The sequence below is a fragment of the Agrilus planipennis genome, unplaced genomic scaffold (genome assembly GCF_000699045.2).
Source record: "Agrilus planipennis isolate EAB-ADULT unplaced genomic scaffold, Apla_2.0 scaffold101, whole genome shotgun sequence".
Taxonomy (NCBI): domain Eukaryota; kingdom Metazoa; phylum Arthropoda; class Insecta; order Coleoptera; family Buprestidae; genus Agrilus; species Agrilus planipennis.
Window position 1 is genome coordinate 413,855 of NW_020438899.1, and position 19,278 is coordinate 433,132.

Sequence of the window (19,278 nt, forward strand, 5' to 3'; positions counted from 1 at the left end):
ATTTTGTACTAAAGTATGCTTTAAATTCAAGAGACTTACATTTAACGTCGTAATTTTTGTGTGATCTTTCCGAAAATTTGTTTTAAACAAAAAATTTCAGTTAATTTTTCATATAATACTTATATTTGAATAATGCTTTTTTTTGTAGTAATGAATTAATTTGTTTGAATTAATTTTACCCACTACAGATAATTACTCATTAATTTGAAGTTCAGCAAATTAATTAACTAATACACTGAATTAACCTTACAATAATTCAAAACAGTCTCAATACTTTATTTATTAAAAGTATGAAAATAAATAAAATATACAGAACGAAAAAACAATTTAATTTGATATTTGAAAAAAGCTGGTAGATACATAACAATGTATTTAAATATTAAACTACAATGTCTTCCTTTATGCAATGCTTGTAATCACTTTCTCGATGTAAATATGAATATGTCTACGGATGTGCATAAGGGCAAAACCAAGATGTTTTTCAGTCCCATTATAAAATTAATGTCAGTAATGTCTACAAAAGAACACTAGATATTGACAATAAAAGTTAAGCATTATGTAAAAAGATAACTCATTCACAGTCATGAGTTTTTTGCAGTGAATTATTACATAAGCAATCAATTAAATTAATTGACTTTATAGTTCAGCATCATAACTCTCCTATCCTGAGCTAAACTTCGCATTTCCCTAACTAGAACAATCCTTAACTATTTGCGAACAGTAATCTAATCTAGGTCTATCTCTACCCCTCCTAACTCCTGTTTCTGCCACTAATCTCTCACTAGACCATGCCTGAGAAAGTGTCCTACCAACCTATCTCGCTTATTTCTTATTGACTTCCATAGAGTCCTCTATTCTCCTATTCGTTCTAATAGCTTAGAATAATTTTACCTATATACTTATATAAAATAAATTAAACAGACGGTTAGTTCATCATACGGATGCTAATTTTAATAAATGGACTGTGTTGTAAAATTCGGGTTCACGTTACTTAAAATTTCGCTTTCAGGTCAATTTTTATTACTCGCCCCAAAACGAGCGAGGGGGTGAATAATAATAGGAAAAAGGAGAAATATATTGTTCAATTGAATGAGCTGCTACAATGCTGAACCGCAAAATAACATTTTTCTTAGTAAATACAAATCTTCAACTTTACAAAAGTAAATCCGTACCCCGTTTGGCCGCCCCAGGTAATCGCCCGGTCGCCCGGATTGTTAAGATGACCCTAAGTTTTAGGGAAACGAAGAAAAAATTACTTGTTACTAGCTCAAAAACAACTTAATACTTATTCAATAATAATCTTAAATAATCATTAAATTAAACGGTATTGTAGAAAAACATTTCATTAAAAAAACTGTACAAAATTCAACTGAGTGGTGGTAAAGCTTTGTAATATCCTATCTGTTACTATTTCCTGTTGTTCTTATTAAGATATTGTCATGTAAAGACCAGTAAGACGGTAAAATTTTTGAGAAACATCACGAAACCTACGAAAAATTACTAGATTAAACAAAATAGAGAATTTTCACATATAAAACGTTTGTTGCTTTCGGCATATGAAACCACTCTAGATGTTTTACGTGGACGACATTCAACTTTTAATTTTCTATCGTATCTCATGGATTAATATACTTATTTTTTTTATATTTTGCGACAGATTATTCAATTAGTTCTGCTTTCTTAACCGATATGATAATTTAACGTTTCTATCATTAAATTCAGATGTTGCATAGGTACCTACTTTATGATTACTTATTTTACACTCTAAATGTTAGAAATTATTAAAACGTATGCAGCCACTTATACACGTCAATTGTCTTTAACATGAAAATGTCAACTACGGAACATGGGGACGGACTATAATGCGCGATTATAGATTATTATAGATGAGAGGTCCCAATACACTTGTGCCTACAGTTTATTGACTGCACCTATATGCTTTTCCGTTTTTTAGTTACAATTAATTCAAATACAGTTTCAGTTTCGTTATAATTTTTAACCTTGAAAAATTTAGTTCATATTTTATACATTGTTTTATTGGCATACTTCGTTCATTGCTAATAATTTTCGATTTATGATGTTAAAACTCATTCATAAGAAAATATTTCTTTCTGTGTAATAAAAATAGGTATAGAATTATTGTAGTATCATATAACTGATAGAAACGAAATAATTATTTAAAAAAGAAACATTCTGGAATAAATCAAAACATACTTATGGTTACCGCGTAAATGTCATACTAAGCGTGTTCAGTGTGAGTGGCCAATAGAATCTAGGCACAAGATGCCGCTTTCCCCTTGACAGACTCTGTCCCTCAAGTTTATATCCCGTCCCTGTTCAAATCGCTTGTAATACGAAATGTATCCTTCGGTTGTATATTACTCTAATAAGTACCCCTAATCCTATTGATGGCCCACAATCTTTTTCTAGCATTTGGTGCATAATTTATTGTAAAGTAATACTGTTTATCCTTAAAAAATAGTTTATTTTTAATTTTTAGTTATGAGATTGTCATATTTTACATCCGCATTAATTGAAAGTGGCGTTTATTCTTTTCGTTTATTGGATAATAATAACTTAAACAAAAATAAACGCACAGGGCTTGCGTAACGACTGATTAGTTTATTACAGTTATTCTTTAACTAAAATTAATTTTAGTCACTCAGTATAAGATTCTGTAAGTAGCTTTTATTTGTATAAGTTAGCTGCTATAACTTTATTTTGTGTGCTTCTTTTCTATCTTCTCGAAAATTTATTTTAAACAAAAAATTTCAGTTAATTTTTCATATAATACTTATATTTGAATAATGCTTTTTTTTGTAGTAATGAATTAATTTGTTTGAATTAATTTTACCCACTACAGATAATTACTCATTAATTTGAAGTTCAGCAAATTAATTAACTAATACACTGAATTAACCTTACAATAATTCAAAACAGTCTCAATACTTTATTTATTAAAAGTATGAAAATAAATAAAATATACAGAACGAAAAAACAATTTAATTTGATATTTGAAAAAAGCTGGTAGATACATAACAATGTATTTAAATATTAAACTACAATGTCTTCCTTTATGCAATGCTTGTAATCACTTTCTCGATGTAAATATGAATATGTCTACGGATGTGCATAAGGGCAAAACCAAGATGTTTTTCAGTCCCATTATAAAATTAATGTCAGTAATGTCTACAAAAGAACACTAGATATTGACAATAAAAGTTAAGCATTATGTAAAAAGATAACTCATTCACAGTCATGAGTTTTTTGCAGTGAATTATTACATAAGCAATCAATTAAATTAATTGACTTTATAGTTCAGCATCATAACTCTCCTATCCTGAGCTAAACTTCGCATTTCCCTAACTAGAACAATCCTTAACTATTTGCGAACAGTAATCTAATCTAGGTCTATCTCTACCCCTCCTAACTCCTGTTTCTGCCACTAATCTCTCACTAGACCATGCCTGAGAAAGTGTCCTACCAACCTATCTCGCTTATTTCTTATTGACTTCCATAGAGTCCTCTATTCTCCTATTCGTTCTAATACCTCTTCATTTCTAACCTTTTCTATCCACGGTATCTTCACCATTCGCCTATAACACCACATTTCGAACGCTTCTAACCGCCGCGCCCACTGCACCATGTTTCGCACCCGTACAACGCCGCGCTCCAAACATACACCTTTAACAACCTTTTTGGAATTTCTAAATTAACCGTTCGCGAATATAAAAGTAACTCTATAGTTATTCAATTAAAAATTTAATAAAATTTAACATGTTAAATTTTTTTTCGTACGGTCTTTTAAACTATTAGAGACACTATAACAGTAGGTATAAGATATAACTAATATTCAAGACGATCTTATACCAAATTACATAATTTATATTGTACACTTGTGTATATGTATATATTTATGAAAATGAAGGAATCTCCTATATTATTTAATANTAGTTAAAAAACAAAAAAAGGCGAAGGCGAAGGGAGAGCATGTTTAACCTGTGATATCGTTAAGGGCAGAGGCGGATTAAATGTCGAGAGCGCTCTAGGCTAGCACCTCATAGGCGCCTCTCTGGCGGTCATATATTTTGCAAAATACTTTTTTTTTATTAGTTGCTTCCTTATTTTTTTTTTAGGTTTAAAAACTTCCGCGCGCGCCCCTTTTTAACCTTGCGCCCCTAGGCATATGCCTACTTTGCCTTATGGATAATCTGCCACTGTTGATAGGATGTTTATTAGAATAAAATCTAACCGAGACAATAACTTTGTTTAAAAAATACATATTTTTTTATTAACAATCAAAGTGATGAGTTAATAAAAATTTTGGTAAAGAAGCAGTAATGACGTTATGGAACTTAATTTAATTTTGTTTAAATTGGTCACGATTAAATGCTTTGCATCGTCGAAAGGGTGAGGGGGTAATGCCCCTATTGCGTCCCTTTGGATCCGCGCCTGAAGAGGTATAACTTCCCTCTTAGAGGTAAAATATAATAGTATTAGTTCCTTTTACAATCAATTTAATTCAAAGTAGGTATTTATGAATATAGTATTTTTGTAATAAAGTAATGTAAAGTAAATAAAACACTTGATGTGAGTTTCAGAAAAGGATTTAAGTTTTGATAAATCTGACTTCAATATCTTCTTGTTCTATTTACGCATACTTCAAAGTAAATGAAATTAGTTGTAAAAGGAACCAGTCTTTTTAAATGTGACTTAAAATGTTCTCAATCTGCCTATGTTTGATTAACCTATTTTAACTTGTACACATTAAAATGGTTAAACACATAATTTATTCATATTACAATCATCAGTATGAATTTTCACTTTCTAGTATCTATGAATAGGTATATAGGCAGGTACTAGCAAATAACAAAATATTGTTACTATCTTCCGAAAAGTTTTTACATTTTATCAGGTCAAACAACAAAATTAATTGTTTATCTAAACAAGAGTATTTAATAACTTCATTTAGATTAGAGCGTAATTTTACCTTATTCTTACTGCATTATATGTAGATATCAAGTAGGTGCCTGTTATTGAAACAATACGTTTATTTCACAGCATTTATTATTATTTCGTGTAGTTGTATCCGTTCAGGTGAATATGCAGGGTCTTACAATTTTACCTGTACGGTTAACAAGCGCAGGTGAGCGTAACAGAAAATTTTCTCTTTGTTGTTTCTGGCAAACGCGATGGCGCCAGCGCAGTTACTCCGCACGATGTGATGGTGTGTTGCCCAGCTGCTGTTGCCATTCCTTCGCTAGTTTCGTCGCGATTGTTCATTTTCGATAGTAAAACAAACACATCAATACTGTCGTGAAAATTTTAATAAGAATTCCGTGGTAAAACTCAAGCAGATATTGCCCTTTCAAAGTGAAACGTGATACGCTAATGAGAAAATATAACGTATTATTATTAACCAAACAAGTACAGTCAGAAAATATATGAAAAATATAAAAGTTTATTAATCGTTCATCGTCAGTGAAATGTTGTTATTTATTTTTGCAACATATATGTGTACATACGTGCATTCATACCTGTGTCTGTAAAATCTGACTAAGCAATTGGACGAGATTGTTGGTTGGTATGTTGAATTATAAGACGAGGCCGGGCCTATTGCTGTTCAACAGGTTTAGGTATTAGTTTCACTTTTAAATGAACCTGTAATAAGAGATAATAATAGCAAAGTTTTTAAAATATATCCGTTCGTTACATGTGCTGTGTTTCAAATTCGATTTGAAAATAAAATTAAGTTTAAATAATAACACCTACGTATTTGTAGGTAATAGGTATGTTCCTCTCTTTGTACATGCGGTGTAGGCAGCAAGATCTTTTGAATGTGCTTCCCTTATTGTTAGACGAGTAACTGTCAAAATAACCAAAAACTATTTTTATGTTTAAAATTGTTATTACTTCAAGTTACCAACTTACGTACTCACACTTTATACGAATCAAAAAATTGATCAATTGATTCAGAGTTCAGATAGATACATAAACTTTTTAACAAAGTAGTGATAATAAATATAAGCTTTTAAGTTCCTTTCGATCCAACAAAATAAAAGTTAAATTATATAATTTATAGGTAATCAACGTATGTACACATACATAACTGTGAATTTTTTTTTTCGAAGATCTTTCAAAAATATTTGCTCCTCCTAAGTTTTCAAAAGATTGTTCTGAATGAAGTCATGTAAAAAGTATCTAAAAGAACAACAGCAACAACCACAGTATCACCACCGTCATTATCACCACCCGCAAACACGTGTAAATAACAATACCAATAATTTAAATGTCAGTGTTGGTTCTTCAACGAGGGTCGGGCATGCAGGCAAAGTGTCTCACAACACCGAAACTTACAACATTAATGGAATCCCATTCGGAAGTGGAAGTGAAAATGCATTCGATACTAATGCAATGGCTTTTACTTGTCGCGTGCAATATTTAAATGACATTGATCCTTTTTCGTATACAACAAATATTCCAGATCCTTCAAGACCGCCCCTTCATACATTTAGCATCACATTACCGTTAATTAATCAGTTAGCTGCAGTACACCGCATTTTAAATGCACCGCATCGGGTAAGTTTATTTACAGCGATTACTTGTTCAATTTAGATAAATATAACATTAGGTACCAATTATCTAGAATTGGGGCAATTTTGAACAATTATCATTCAAAAAAATTGCTTTTTTATTTATGAAGTCATAAAAAACTGACTCCCCCACCTTTTAATTTCTAATTCTATTATGTAGAATGACCGGAAATTGATGAAAAAATTTTTGGAGTGATTTTGGTCTGGAGCCCCAATTCTAGACAATTACCAAAGTTTTATTGCACCGGGTGATTTCCCACTTCGTCAACTCTTGTTTCTCTTGTTTTCAAATTTTTACTTGTTTTAATTAGGATTCGCCTACACTTGAAACGTATATCTAAATTTTAGGTAAATGTAAATAATTGTTTGAAGTTCCGTTTTTGCAAATTTAACTAATGGCCCTCGACCCGGCGCATCATGATCATGACGTAATTAGCCCCTCCCACGGCTCTACCGTTGCTGACTAAAATGTTTAAAATAATAACTTAAACATAATGACACAATCGAGGGTTTAGTAGTTATAACGCTCGCTTGGAATGCGGGCAACTCGGGTTCTGTTCTCTATTGGTTCAATACTTTTTTTTTGTGTTTTATTTTCTAGTACAAGGGCACATAAGGGCTTTCGTAGATTACGACGAGAAAGGCAACGTGAACGTTGTTGTGGCTATATATATAATTTTAATATTTATTAGGTAAATGTCCTTTTTTAAATTAATTGTAGCCGCCAGCTCATTCAGGAGCTGTTGCCAGTATTTTATTCAGTTGTCATTCCTGGTAGCTGAGAACAGCCTAATCGTTTATTGGTACATATAAATAGAAACTAGTATTTAATTCATAATTTTTACGATACATAATCCAACACTAGTTCTTATACGAGACGAAATTTGCTACATACGCAATCGGTGCCTAGTAAAATAAAAAATACAAGATGTTGGTGTACTTTACTTTTACGACGTTTCGTTGACTTGGTTTGTCAATCTCTTAAGCAGACGTATAATAGTGTTGATGACCGTTTCATTTTTCTAAAGGGGTTAGCAAACCAACTATGTTCCTCCACTGACCAGCTGGGAATTCAAGTATAATGTTCAACGCATCTTCATAATAATTCTTATTTATATAAAGACAGATAACATAAATACTTCGCGAAGTTTATGTAAAACAGTAAACTAATCTAGGTCTACCTCTACCCCTCCCAACTTCCGTTTCTGCCTCTAATATGCCTCTGATTAGAGCTTCATGCCTGAAAAGGTGTCCTACCAACCTATCTGGCCTATTTTTCAGTGACTTCTATAGAGTACTCTGTTCTCCTATTCTTTCTAATACCTCTTTATTTCTAACCTATATCCACGGTATCCTCATCATTCGCCTGTAACACCACATTTCGAACGCTTCTAACCTTTTCTTTTCCGCCGCGCCCACTGTCCATGTTTCGCAACCGTACAGCGCCGTGCTCCAAACATACACCTTTAACAACCTTTTTCGAATTTCTAAATTAACCGTTCGCGAGGATAAAAGTGACTTCTTTTTATTGACTCGACCCTGCGCTATTCTCTGCTTTATATCCCTACTACTCCTTCCGTCCTGACTTATCTAACTTTCTAGATACCTAAAATCAACTACTTCTTCTAATTTTTCGTCTCCTATCTTTATATTCGCTCTTTCCCTACTTTTCCTTCCCTTGCATACCAGTGTTTTTGTTTTACTTTTATTTATTTTCATACAGTACTGTTTTGTCAATACCGCTTCCATTTTATTTATAGCTATCTCTAACTCCTCCTTGCTAGATGCTAATACTGCTATATCGTCTGCAAATCTAAGCATACTAATCTTTTGCCCCTCTATATCTATCCCTACACTTGTACTGTCTTTAATGATGTTGATCGCGTCTGCGATGTATAGATTAAAAACTAGCGGTGACGGTATCCCTATCTGACTTCCTTCGTAATATTTACTTCTCTACGTTGCAGCCCCATTTCTATAACTGCATGTTGCTCTTTATACAAACTAAGCATCAATCTTCTATCTTTGTAACTCATCCCTATATTTTTAGGTATATTTAACATCTTGTCCTATTTAACATTGTCGAAAGCCTTTTCTAAATCTACAAATCCTATCGACGCACTCTGTTTTCTCTCGTTTTCTCTGTTGTTACCCGTAAAACTAGAATGACCTACCACGTTCCTCTATTTCTTCTAAACCCAAACTTATCTTTCCCTAATAGTTCTTCCGCCCTTTTTTCCATCCTACTCTGTGCAATTTTGGTTAAGCGTTTTGACGCATGGGAAGTTAAGCTAATTGTTCTAAATGTCTCGCACCTATTCGCGCCTCTCCATTCATTTGCCAGAAAATCGAATTGAGTTCTGTGTCATTAAACAGGACGAAGCACTGCTACCCTAAACTCACAAAAACACTGAAAATCCAAACGTATTTATAAATTTTTGGGCAAAAGCTTTTCAATGATCTTTTTATTCTCTTTGCACTAATGTGATGAAATAAATCAATAAACAAACATAGTCCAGGCTGTGGGAAATAAAAAGGTCAGTTCCGCGCTAATATCTCCAAATATTTGGAACCTATATACTACATTGTAAAGGACAATGACAGAAGATATCACTCTATGAATGCGATTCGTAACATTTGCTTACTATTTTTTTAGAAGGCTTCAACATAAATGTTATGGGTAATTAAAAAAAATTCTATATATATATNATAGGGTATTTAAGAGGGGTGTACTTATATGAGAATCACATGAAGTGTATTAAGAAACTTTTAATAGTGATTAATATTTAATATTAATGTAAAAATTAATTTAATTTTTATCCACTACAAACTATCCCAAATTAACAAGAAAAAAAGTGTTATAAATTTAGCATAACCAAACAATAAGCCCACATAATTTGTTGCTAGTTGTTGCTTTATTGCTTTGACCGTTTTCGAGAAACAGTAGATACCACCATTTTATCTAGATAGCGTGTCCGAGTTTGTGTCCCTATTAATAACTATGATATACTAAATCAAATAATTCCATAATTTCTTACTGTCTTGTTGCTCTTTAATGATATATTAACATTGAGCCATACCGCAAGGTTTTCAAAATGCAAAGTATAATCTGATCAGAAAAAATAGCAACAGATATATAACCACAGTCAGGGGCGGAACAACGTTACAGTTTGACCGGGTGCTCCCATAAAAAAAAAAAACTTTGGGTGTTTCATTCCCACCAACCAGTAATGCTGGTGGACTACGCCGGAAGGCCTTCTTCAGCCTACTTTCAGGAATCGTAGAAATGGGTGGGTGGTGGTTCGGGTGGGAAAGATGAGACGGACGAAATGAAGACAGAAGAGAATGAAAGATTATCTGTGGAATATTACTGCCTCAGCATTTTCCTAAGTGATCCAAGGAAACCACAGAAAAACTTGGACCAAGGCAGACAGACCCGGAATCGAACCGGCGCCGGCGTCCTCTCGAATGCTAAGCAATGGTCTAAACCGTTAGGCCAAGCCGCTCGGTAAGCTCCCATCATTATACTATAAATATTTATATACTGCGGGTGTGTATAATCTGAATAGATGGAGTCCGGCTGCTCATTTACGAGCTTGAACTATTTGAACCGAACTTTCAAGTTGAGTATTATCTGAATCGACTGGAAATGACTGGGTGCCCAACCCAATGGAGTGGGTGCTCAGGCACCCGTGGACCCCCCTTGATGCGCCCCTGGCCACAGTCCATTGCCAAGTTAAGAGAACAACTTTAAGACATGAAAAGGACTTTCTTGCTAATTTGATGTAGAAGAAATAATACTAACAAGATGAGGCATTTCAAGTATTCATGATAAAAACATATACACCGGGTGCTGATACATGCCTTTTTAAAAGTTGTTAATTTACCCCTTAAAAAGTAAGATAAAAAATTTCTTGACCTTGCACTTTTCCTTTTGGTCATGGTAAAAATTAAATATTATGTTTGAAAACAATGTCTTTCCGTGACGTCATATTGCTTACTTTTGTAAGATAGTTAAAAGGTAATCTGAAATCTAGTACTGAAAGGCATGCAATCCGCTACATCCCAAAGGGCTCGAACAGTTGATAAAACAATATCATTTTCGGAGCTTTTAAATAGGAAATAGAAAGGAAGTTTTAGTTATAAAACCATTGTGTAAAAATTAAAAAAAAGAAACTTTTCGTTAGAATATAAGAGTGGGAAATATTTAATTAACATTTAAGCTAGTTAAAGATCATAGACTGTTTTTACGTTCTTATGCCAATGAAAAGTGCATGCCATTTGTTTACAATGTTTTTTTTTTGTTGACATGTAATTTTAAAACACATAATGTTATATTTTTTAAAGGAGTAAATATAAAATTTGAGTTTTTTATATTTGTTATCAAGGGGTGAATTATTAACCCCCAAAATGGCATGCTTTATAAAGTCGGAGAACCTTATCTGTCACCAGCTCTCGGTGTAATAGTTTTATCTAGTAACATACACAATGAAGTAGGTATTTTTTGCTCAGTGTTTAAAACAATTGCACCCTTAGTTGATAGGTATTACCAAATTCGCGATAAATAAAAATATCATTAAAATAGCAGCAATATATGGTATTTTATAACTTAAATTTGTTGTTTTGCTTTAAAAGTAAGTGTAATAAATTTTGTTGCTTTTTTTGTAAGCAGATCAGATAAATTACGTTTTGAGATGGGCATTGAAAATGACAAAACTGTAGCTACGAATTCGATATTAACATATAATTTTGTTGCTAAATTGTTCTTACTTACCTTCTGAAGTGTTAAATCAATATTTTTTTGTTATATTAGCCTGTAAAGCTAAATGCAATAACATTGAAGTTACAAATATACTCTAACTTTGTTGCTAATTTGTTCCTCGGAGATAAGATTAGGATCGTATTAGTTGTTATGTTGACTTTTACCTAAATCTCATTAGAAAAATATGTGGATTTACATTAGGTAGGAAAGTGCGGCCTTTCTAGACAAACTATTAGTCAGGCATAGATTATTTAAACAAAATAAAATCAAACACCTTCAACACGACCAAATAACATTAATAGGGTATTTAAGAGGGGTGTACTTATATGAGAATCACATGAAGTGTATTAAGAAACTTTTAATAGTGATTAATATTTAATATTAATGTAAAAATTAATTTAATTTTTATCCACTACAAACTATCCCAAATTAACAAGAAAAAAAGTGTTGCTCCTGTTACACCTTCGCCGGAAATTGAAGCCGGGACCTTCGGCTTTATGCACCAAAACTCTAAGCATTAATCTGTGGCCTAATTAGTACGTTTTGTCGTTGTTACTGCTGTCACCTCTCGTTGCTTAGCGGTTGTGGAGTATTGGTGTGTAAAGTCAAAGATCCCGGGTTCGATTCCCGACGAGGATATGTCAGCAGCAACAACTTTTCTTCATTAATTTGGGGTAATTTGTAGTGGACATATGTTAAATGAATTTTACATTAATATTATACGGGATTTATATTAAAAATTGAAGTGTCCGAGCTTTTTCTTATAATTAATTTTTTAAATGATTTGCTTGTCACCCTGTTAAGTCGTTAAGTGTTTGTTTAATTGGATCAATGAACGGTGTCGGACACTTCCGCACCCATTACATTTCCTACCATTTTACATTTCCTACTCTGCTAGATGTTTACGGTAGTTTCAGGCAGGGTGTCCAGTTCGCACCTTGCTTTATCAGATAATGTCAATACTGAATAATATAAATTATATATAAAAAAGTTTTTGCAAATTAATGTATTTATGTTGATCAGTAGAACCAATAACAGTTTTATAGTTTATTGTAATTCAGAATTTAGTTGACAGTATGTTATCTTTCTTTATAAACTGTGTAGTTAATTGTGAATTTAAAAACAATGGACTCAGTCATCGAATTCAAAAGAAAAATCAGTTGCTATCTATCAAGGCTACGCCCATCAGTTTCAAAATGTAACAAATAATGGAAAAGAAAAATAAAAATGTAAAGGGGGTATTGTCACGAAGGAGAACTTCATAACAAATGTTACAGTGCACACTTCCAGACTTAATTTGGCAGAACTTGGAGTAAAGATTATCTGTTTCTCGTAAAAGGACTCGAGAAGAAGAGATTCCAAAAATACATAAAGAAGAAATGCTACAAAGAAAGTATATTTGGAAATATCCAGTTCGTACATAATTAGCTAGTAACATAGGATGTGAAATAATCTGACCGGCACCCTGCCGGGAATTACTTTGATTATTGAGAGGGGTAGGAAATTTATAGCGTAGTAAAATGTACGGTGGGCGGTGTCCTGTGTTCCAATGAACATCAAGACCATGTTTTAAGTAAGTCCCAAATAAAACATACTCCGTGCAAATTTTGCAGCCACTTTGCACCCTTTCAGTTCAGTTTCAAGTAAATTTAACTACCAAGAAATCTGTTGTATACAAAATTTGCCACCCCATTTAATCCCCTTTAGCAAGGGTGTTGATGGTTCAGTTAGTCAGGACATTTCTTTTTATACATATACAATACCTACAATACTATTTTATACCATGGATATGTCGAGCAGATATTTTGTCATAGCTCTTTTGATACGGTCTAAGATACTCCCCATATAATTGTAACAACCCTGTTTACGCCTGAAGGGTTGATTTTAAAAAATAGCCAAAATCCAAAATACGTTTTTGTTCAATTACATCAATTAGCGTTAAGACTTAAGGCCGACTTCCAAGTAAATCAGACCACAAATTAAAAAAAAATGAATCTAATACTAATACAAGGATAATATTTAGAAAGACAATCTGGGTATTGAACAATCTGGTATTAATGACTTATGTATGCATGGGCTTGGCCATAATTAACGTTATTAAATGACTGCGGTGATTTAATTCAATTGAATTTGAAAGCCGTTCTCTCAAATAAACACTTTACGTTATCACGCTGCTCCGTGGTGGATACGAAAAGGTCGCTATGTTTATACAGGGTGTAACAAAAATCACAACCACAATAATTTATAATCTGAGGCCTATCTTGTGTATGGATTGACAACATAGGTGTCTCCGAGTAGTGTATTTCAGAGCCGGGCAAACTAGGTGAGTCACCTCTTCCATAGCCAAACCCAATAATATTGCGAACGAAAATTTTCGTAGGTATTATTTAAGTTGCGAGAGGGGCTTCGCTCGTCTACGGGATGAAGGGGCTTGATATGGGAGTGGAAGGGAGAAGAAAAAGACAAAACAAAATGAATCATTACTGCTTACTCTCTCGTACTCATTGAAGGGTATGGGGTGACTCAAACTAACCTCAGTTAGCGGCTCCTACGAAGTTAAAGTTTACCCGGCTCTGGTGTATTGGAATAAAAAATCTGCAGCTACATTGACAGAAAATGTAAACATTACTGATTATCGAACGTTTAAGATATAATATTATTTGACAATTTAATATCTACATTACAGGGAGCGTCATGTCAATGTAAGAAAATAAAAGAATTTCTACACCACCATTGAGGTATTGCTAATAGGACGCGTAATCTTTAGTACCTACCTATCGAGAAGTTATTGGATTGAATAACACCACTAAACCTATTTCCACGCATACGTATATACGTACACTATAAAACATAGAATCGCAAGTCGCTCTAATACGTCCGGCATTTAGCGTATTTCATTTGCAGCTGCAACGATACATACTCAATCACATTTGGTAGATTTTCTTGTAAAAAAGTCAACAAGTCTCCAAAAATTTCGCACCACTCATTTACTCAATACCTAGTTCTTGAAGGATGCCATGACATTCCAATTTGCGTTGCATTAATAGTAATTATTATGAAAATTCAAAATTCCGTCCCGCGTGAAGCAAATTTTTGTCTATTAGTAACACCCTATGAAAAAAATTAGGCTATGCACCATTTTTCTTTCGAAACCAATGATACAAATTCATTAGCCGCTGAAAATCAATTTTAAGGAAGGCTTGCATTCGCTACACATGATAAGGATTCAGCAACTGTTCCTTTAAAATTTGCCACATTGTTAGATGAGAGGAACTAAAGTTACCTGCTGTTTCGCATGTACTATTCTGGGGGTTGTCTTCTTTGAAATCGAGGATTTCGTCCCTACAGGAGCGAAATGTTTTAAACCCGTAAATACGTATCATGCCACATTATTCAACTATTCTTAAGTGATTGACTTACACTAATAATTGATGCTATATTGCTGAATTAGTATATTTAACTACAAATCGATTGTCTTATTATTTAATTTTCTTGTTCTATATTGATCTATCACTTGCTGCAGGTTTTTGCATTTCTGTCAAATCCTGTGTTATGATCCATATTGTCACTGGTCGTGTATTACGTTTTAAGAATAGCTGCCTTCATTAATAAATTAAATGAACTATAAATAAAAATAGGAAGCAATGTAGTTATTCTAGTTGTTAACTTTTTGGCAATATTCCATTACTCACTTATTCATTTCCCTTCTTTACATAAGCAAAATGCTGAACATTTTCTAAGTATACTGCATTTTCAAAGCATAAAATCAATTACGAAGAAAGTATCTGTATTATTCATTGTATTCTCCATAAATAATTGTGAAGGAAAGATACTAAAATCAATCAAAAAGAATATGTCCGATAATAAATATAACTTCAGTGTAGGATATTCATCTGCTATTTACAATAACAATTCCAGTGCATACACTGTATCCATAGGCATTACATTTGCATTGAAATAATTTAAAATGGCTTGTGGGTGTGTATTACGGAAAGGTGCGTTGGCAACGAAGGTCACTCATAAAATGTGATCACAGCTACGAAGCCAGCTTTTTTTTTGCATGGGCCACACTGTTGTAAATTTTAAGATTCAAGTAACCCAAGATACCTCTACTTCCGTAAAAATGCCAATGTACGTATAACCCCAAGTTTATAATCTCACAAAACTCTCAAGCAGGAAGGGTAGGTATATGAAGAATGTCTTAAATCGCAATTTTCTTCCCTGGTGTGAATGCTAATTTTCACCACCCCTCGGTCAGGAAGTGAAAATTTCTGAGGTAAATAATTTAAAGATCCTATCCTTCGTGAATAAATCGCAAAACCTCTCGATATAAACATAGTAATAGATAGGTTTGAAAGTTACACAGTATTATGTGAGAAATGCACTTAGACTTTTGGATTTCCATGTCTTTATTTATTATACCGTTACGTATAAAGTGAAGTCTAAGTGTATTTCTAAAGTAATAGATATTTTTGTATCAATGGGTATTGAGTTACGTTAAGTCGAATGCCTACGGTTTTAAATTGTACGTTATATCGGGCTAACTTAATGTTCAGGGTAGCTTAGCACATTTTAAAATTTATGTAAAAATAGAAATACTATCAAATAGTCAGTTATAATGTATAGAAGTATGAACGATACGAGCGAATACTAAAGTTACGATTTTAACGTCCCGTAGGATTGTGCTAACTATGTGGTACAAAAAAGTTTAAGGATAAAGATTGTAACAGGTCAATTGAAAAGTCCCCGGCCTAAAATAGTAAAACACATTTTTTTTGCAAAATTCGTTTTTTTTATTCAACATAATTCCCTTCAAGGGTGATACACTGATTATAGCGATCCTCCAACTTTTCGATACCATTTTTGTAGTACGATTTGTCCTTTGCTTCAAAATAGGCCTCAGTTTCGGCGATCACCTCTTCATTCGACGAAAATTTTTTCCCAACGAGCATTCTTTTGAGATCTGAGAACAGGAAGTAGTCGCTGGGGGCCAGATCTGGAGAATACGGTGGATGCGGAAGCAATTCGAAGCCCAATTCATGAATTTTTGCCATCGTTTTCACTGACTTGTGAGACGGTGCATTGTCTTGGTGAAGCAGGACTTTCTTTTTCTGCAAATGCGGTCGTTTCTCGGCGATTTCGTCCTTCAAACGGTCCAATAACGCTATGTAATAGTCGCTGTTGATGGTCCTTCCTTTTTCAAGGTAGTCAATGAAAATTATTCCACGCGCATCCCAAAATACAGACGCCATAACCTTGCCAGCCGACTGTTGCGTTTTTGCACGCTTTGGAGCGGGTTCATCGTGTGCAGTCCACTCCGATGACTGTCGATTGGACTTCGGAGTGAAATGATGGAGCCATGTTTCATCCATTGTCACATATCGACGCAAAAACTCGGGTTTATTACGCGTGATCATCTTCAAACACTGCTCTGAATCATCAACTCGTCGTTGTTTTTGGTCAAAAGTGAGCTCGCGCGGCACCCACTTTGCACAGAGCTTTCTCATACCCAAATATTCGTGAATGATGTGATGTATACGTTCCGTTGATATCTGTAGAGTGTCTGCTATTTCATTCAATTTCAATTTACGGTCATTCAAAATCATTTTGTGGATTTTTTTAATGTTTTCGTCCGTAACAGCCTCTTTTGGGCGTCCACTGCGTTCACCGTCTTCGGTGCTCATTTCACCACGTCTAAACTTAGCATACCAATCCTTGATGGTTGATTTTCCTGGGGCAGTGTCCGGAAATTCGTTATCAAGCCAAGTTTTTGCTTCAACTGTATTTTTTCCCTTCAAAAAGCAATATTTTATCAACACGCGAAATTCCTTTTTATCCATTTTTTTCACAATAACAAAAGTTGCTTCACTAAAAATGCTATAATTCACAAACTAATGATCCGACAGCCGTCAAATTTATAGACGCGTCTTTTGAAGATTAGGACTAACTGAAAATCATATGGATTTAGTTCTGGTGCCGCCATCTATGTGTCAGGCCGGGGACATTTCAATTGACCCTATATGTATAAAATTCATCACGACATTATTAGAAAATTAATTAAAATTTAATTGTGAAGTATGTTTAAGGTAGTCCGGCCGAGTTGTGAATAGTAAAATCAGCAATTGAATAAAAATAAATTACTCTAATTTACACTTTTCGAAAAACAAAATTTGATAATATTAGTGCACAGTTGTAATAAGAATAAGTTTTATTGCATACTAGGCACTTTAATTAAGTTTACTACCAACAGTTGTTCGTTATGCATCGACTAGAAACGTGGTGAATTCGGATTGTGTTGTTTTAAAAATGAAATACCGTGGTTAAATATATTATATTTTCGAATGAATAATTCAAAATTGGAGCTTTCCCATTGTTTTCGGGATGTTAAATTGTAATAAAGGTGCGTTGGGTGCATTGATATTTAAGTTTGACAACTTTTTTTTTATTTTTGTTTATAAATGGTTCATTTAAAGCAGGAAAATATATATGAAAAAAAGATAATGTTAATAGTGTTAATATGTCGTAAAGTTTGCCAGGAAAAATTACTAAAACTGGTGGAATGTTATGTTTTTAGAAATTAATTTTTGAAATAAGAAGGTTTAAATTTTAACTCCTGTTGGTAATGGTAAGGTTGATTCATTAGTATAAAGTTTATTATCATCTCGTCATATGTGAAGTTTCGGACAGACTACTTAATAAAAAAATAGCAAAAATCACAGGAAATATTGTTTTGATCGATACGTTTTTCATCAAAAAACATGAACTGTAGGTATAGTAGTATACAATTGATTGATTGAAATATTTATGTCGCGTATGAAATTTACAATTTTGCAACAGTTTACGAGAATAGTTTTACGAACTGGTAGTGGTGCTTTGTAAACTAAAATGTGGCAGATATTTGGAGTGCTTTACTCAGTTTTTCATCAAAGTACACGGCAAATTAAACATCGCGTTTTCTCACGGGTTATTGTTCGTAATGGACTTCCGTCTGGGTGTCTAGTGGAACAGAATTTTTGAATTTAAAACGTTAAAACGTTCATCCAACAGGTCGACATTCCCACGCGTATCTTCTGTTTATCAAGAATTTTTAAATTAAACTTAATTTACATCTATTCCTTTACTCAACAATACGTAAATAAACTTACCATTTCTGCAACAAGACAAAACAAAATCGCTAAAACGGTAACCATTAGGGTTATTAAGGCGATATAACAGGATATTATTTAAAATTTTTAGAAAATCGTAAATTTTTCAAAAACTGATGGTAACAGATACCAATGATCCTGCATCAGTAGAATGGAAACTTAATTTATTGTATAATTACTGTTTAAATTTGTAAATATTGGTATTGATAAATTTTATGATATTTAAAAAGCATGTATCTACGTAATATGTGTAAAAGCATCTTTCAATAATAAGACGTAAAACTAACCGATTCGAAGCTACATAGTCCTGTTGATAGGATGTTCTTAAATAACTATTATTTGTGCTTAACCGCTTCTCGAATGAAATGCTGACGAATTTCAGTGTGCTCACTACTTGAGTGTTATACGCAGTTCTTTGTCAATCTCATTCAGCTTTGATTGTCGCAGAAATATGCTAATCAAATCATTGAACTCGAAGTCGTCCAAAATACGTCGCAAATAAATCGCTCTTTAGCACATTCCATCAAAACCATATGTAGGTACTCAATATAAGTCGTAGAAGGGCAATGGTGTCCTGCTTTCTTGATTTCCAAGGTATGAGTTCTCCATTCAATAGAGACATGAAACCAGTAGAGGATCATCTATCGTCGGTTGCGCTGCTCCAATTAGCATTCACAAAGCCCTTTATTGGGCCATAATCAATACCAAAATTGAGTCATAAGTCGATGGTTCCCTTTAGGTATCGTAGTACACCTTTTGCTGCCTTCTAACAATCAAT

The 19,278-nt window shown here is 33.3% G+C and overlaps 1 protein-coding gene across 9 annotated transcripts in view; it reads left to right on the forward strand.

The window, feature by feature from the left end:
* LOC108735605 (FH1/FH2 domain-containing protein 3) overlaps window positions 1-19,278 on the forward strand; it is a 73,669-nt gene that overhangs the window by 14,446 nt on the left and 39,945 nt on the right. For 2 of the 9 annotated variants that reach the window (XM_018467640.1, XM_018467641.1), the window contains exon 1: window positions 6,087-6,579. The exons of 3 other annotated variants lie outside the window; for them this stretch is intronic. In XM_018467640.1, coding sequence (XP_018323142.1) covers window positions 6,181-6,579 — 399 coding nt within the window. In that variant the 5' untranslated portion in view covers window positions 6,087-6,180. Of the gene's footprint in view, window positions 1-5,246; window positions 5,637-5,705; window positions 5,790-6,086; window positions 6,580-19,278 lie in introns of those variants that run through there. 4 more of the 9 variants (XM_018467634.1, XM_018467636.1, XM_018467637.1 and 1 more) reach the window with 4 other exon arrangements.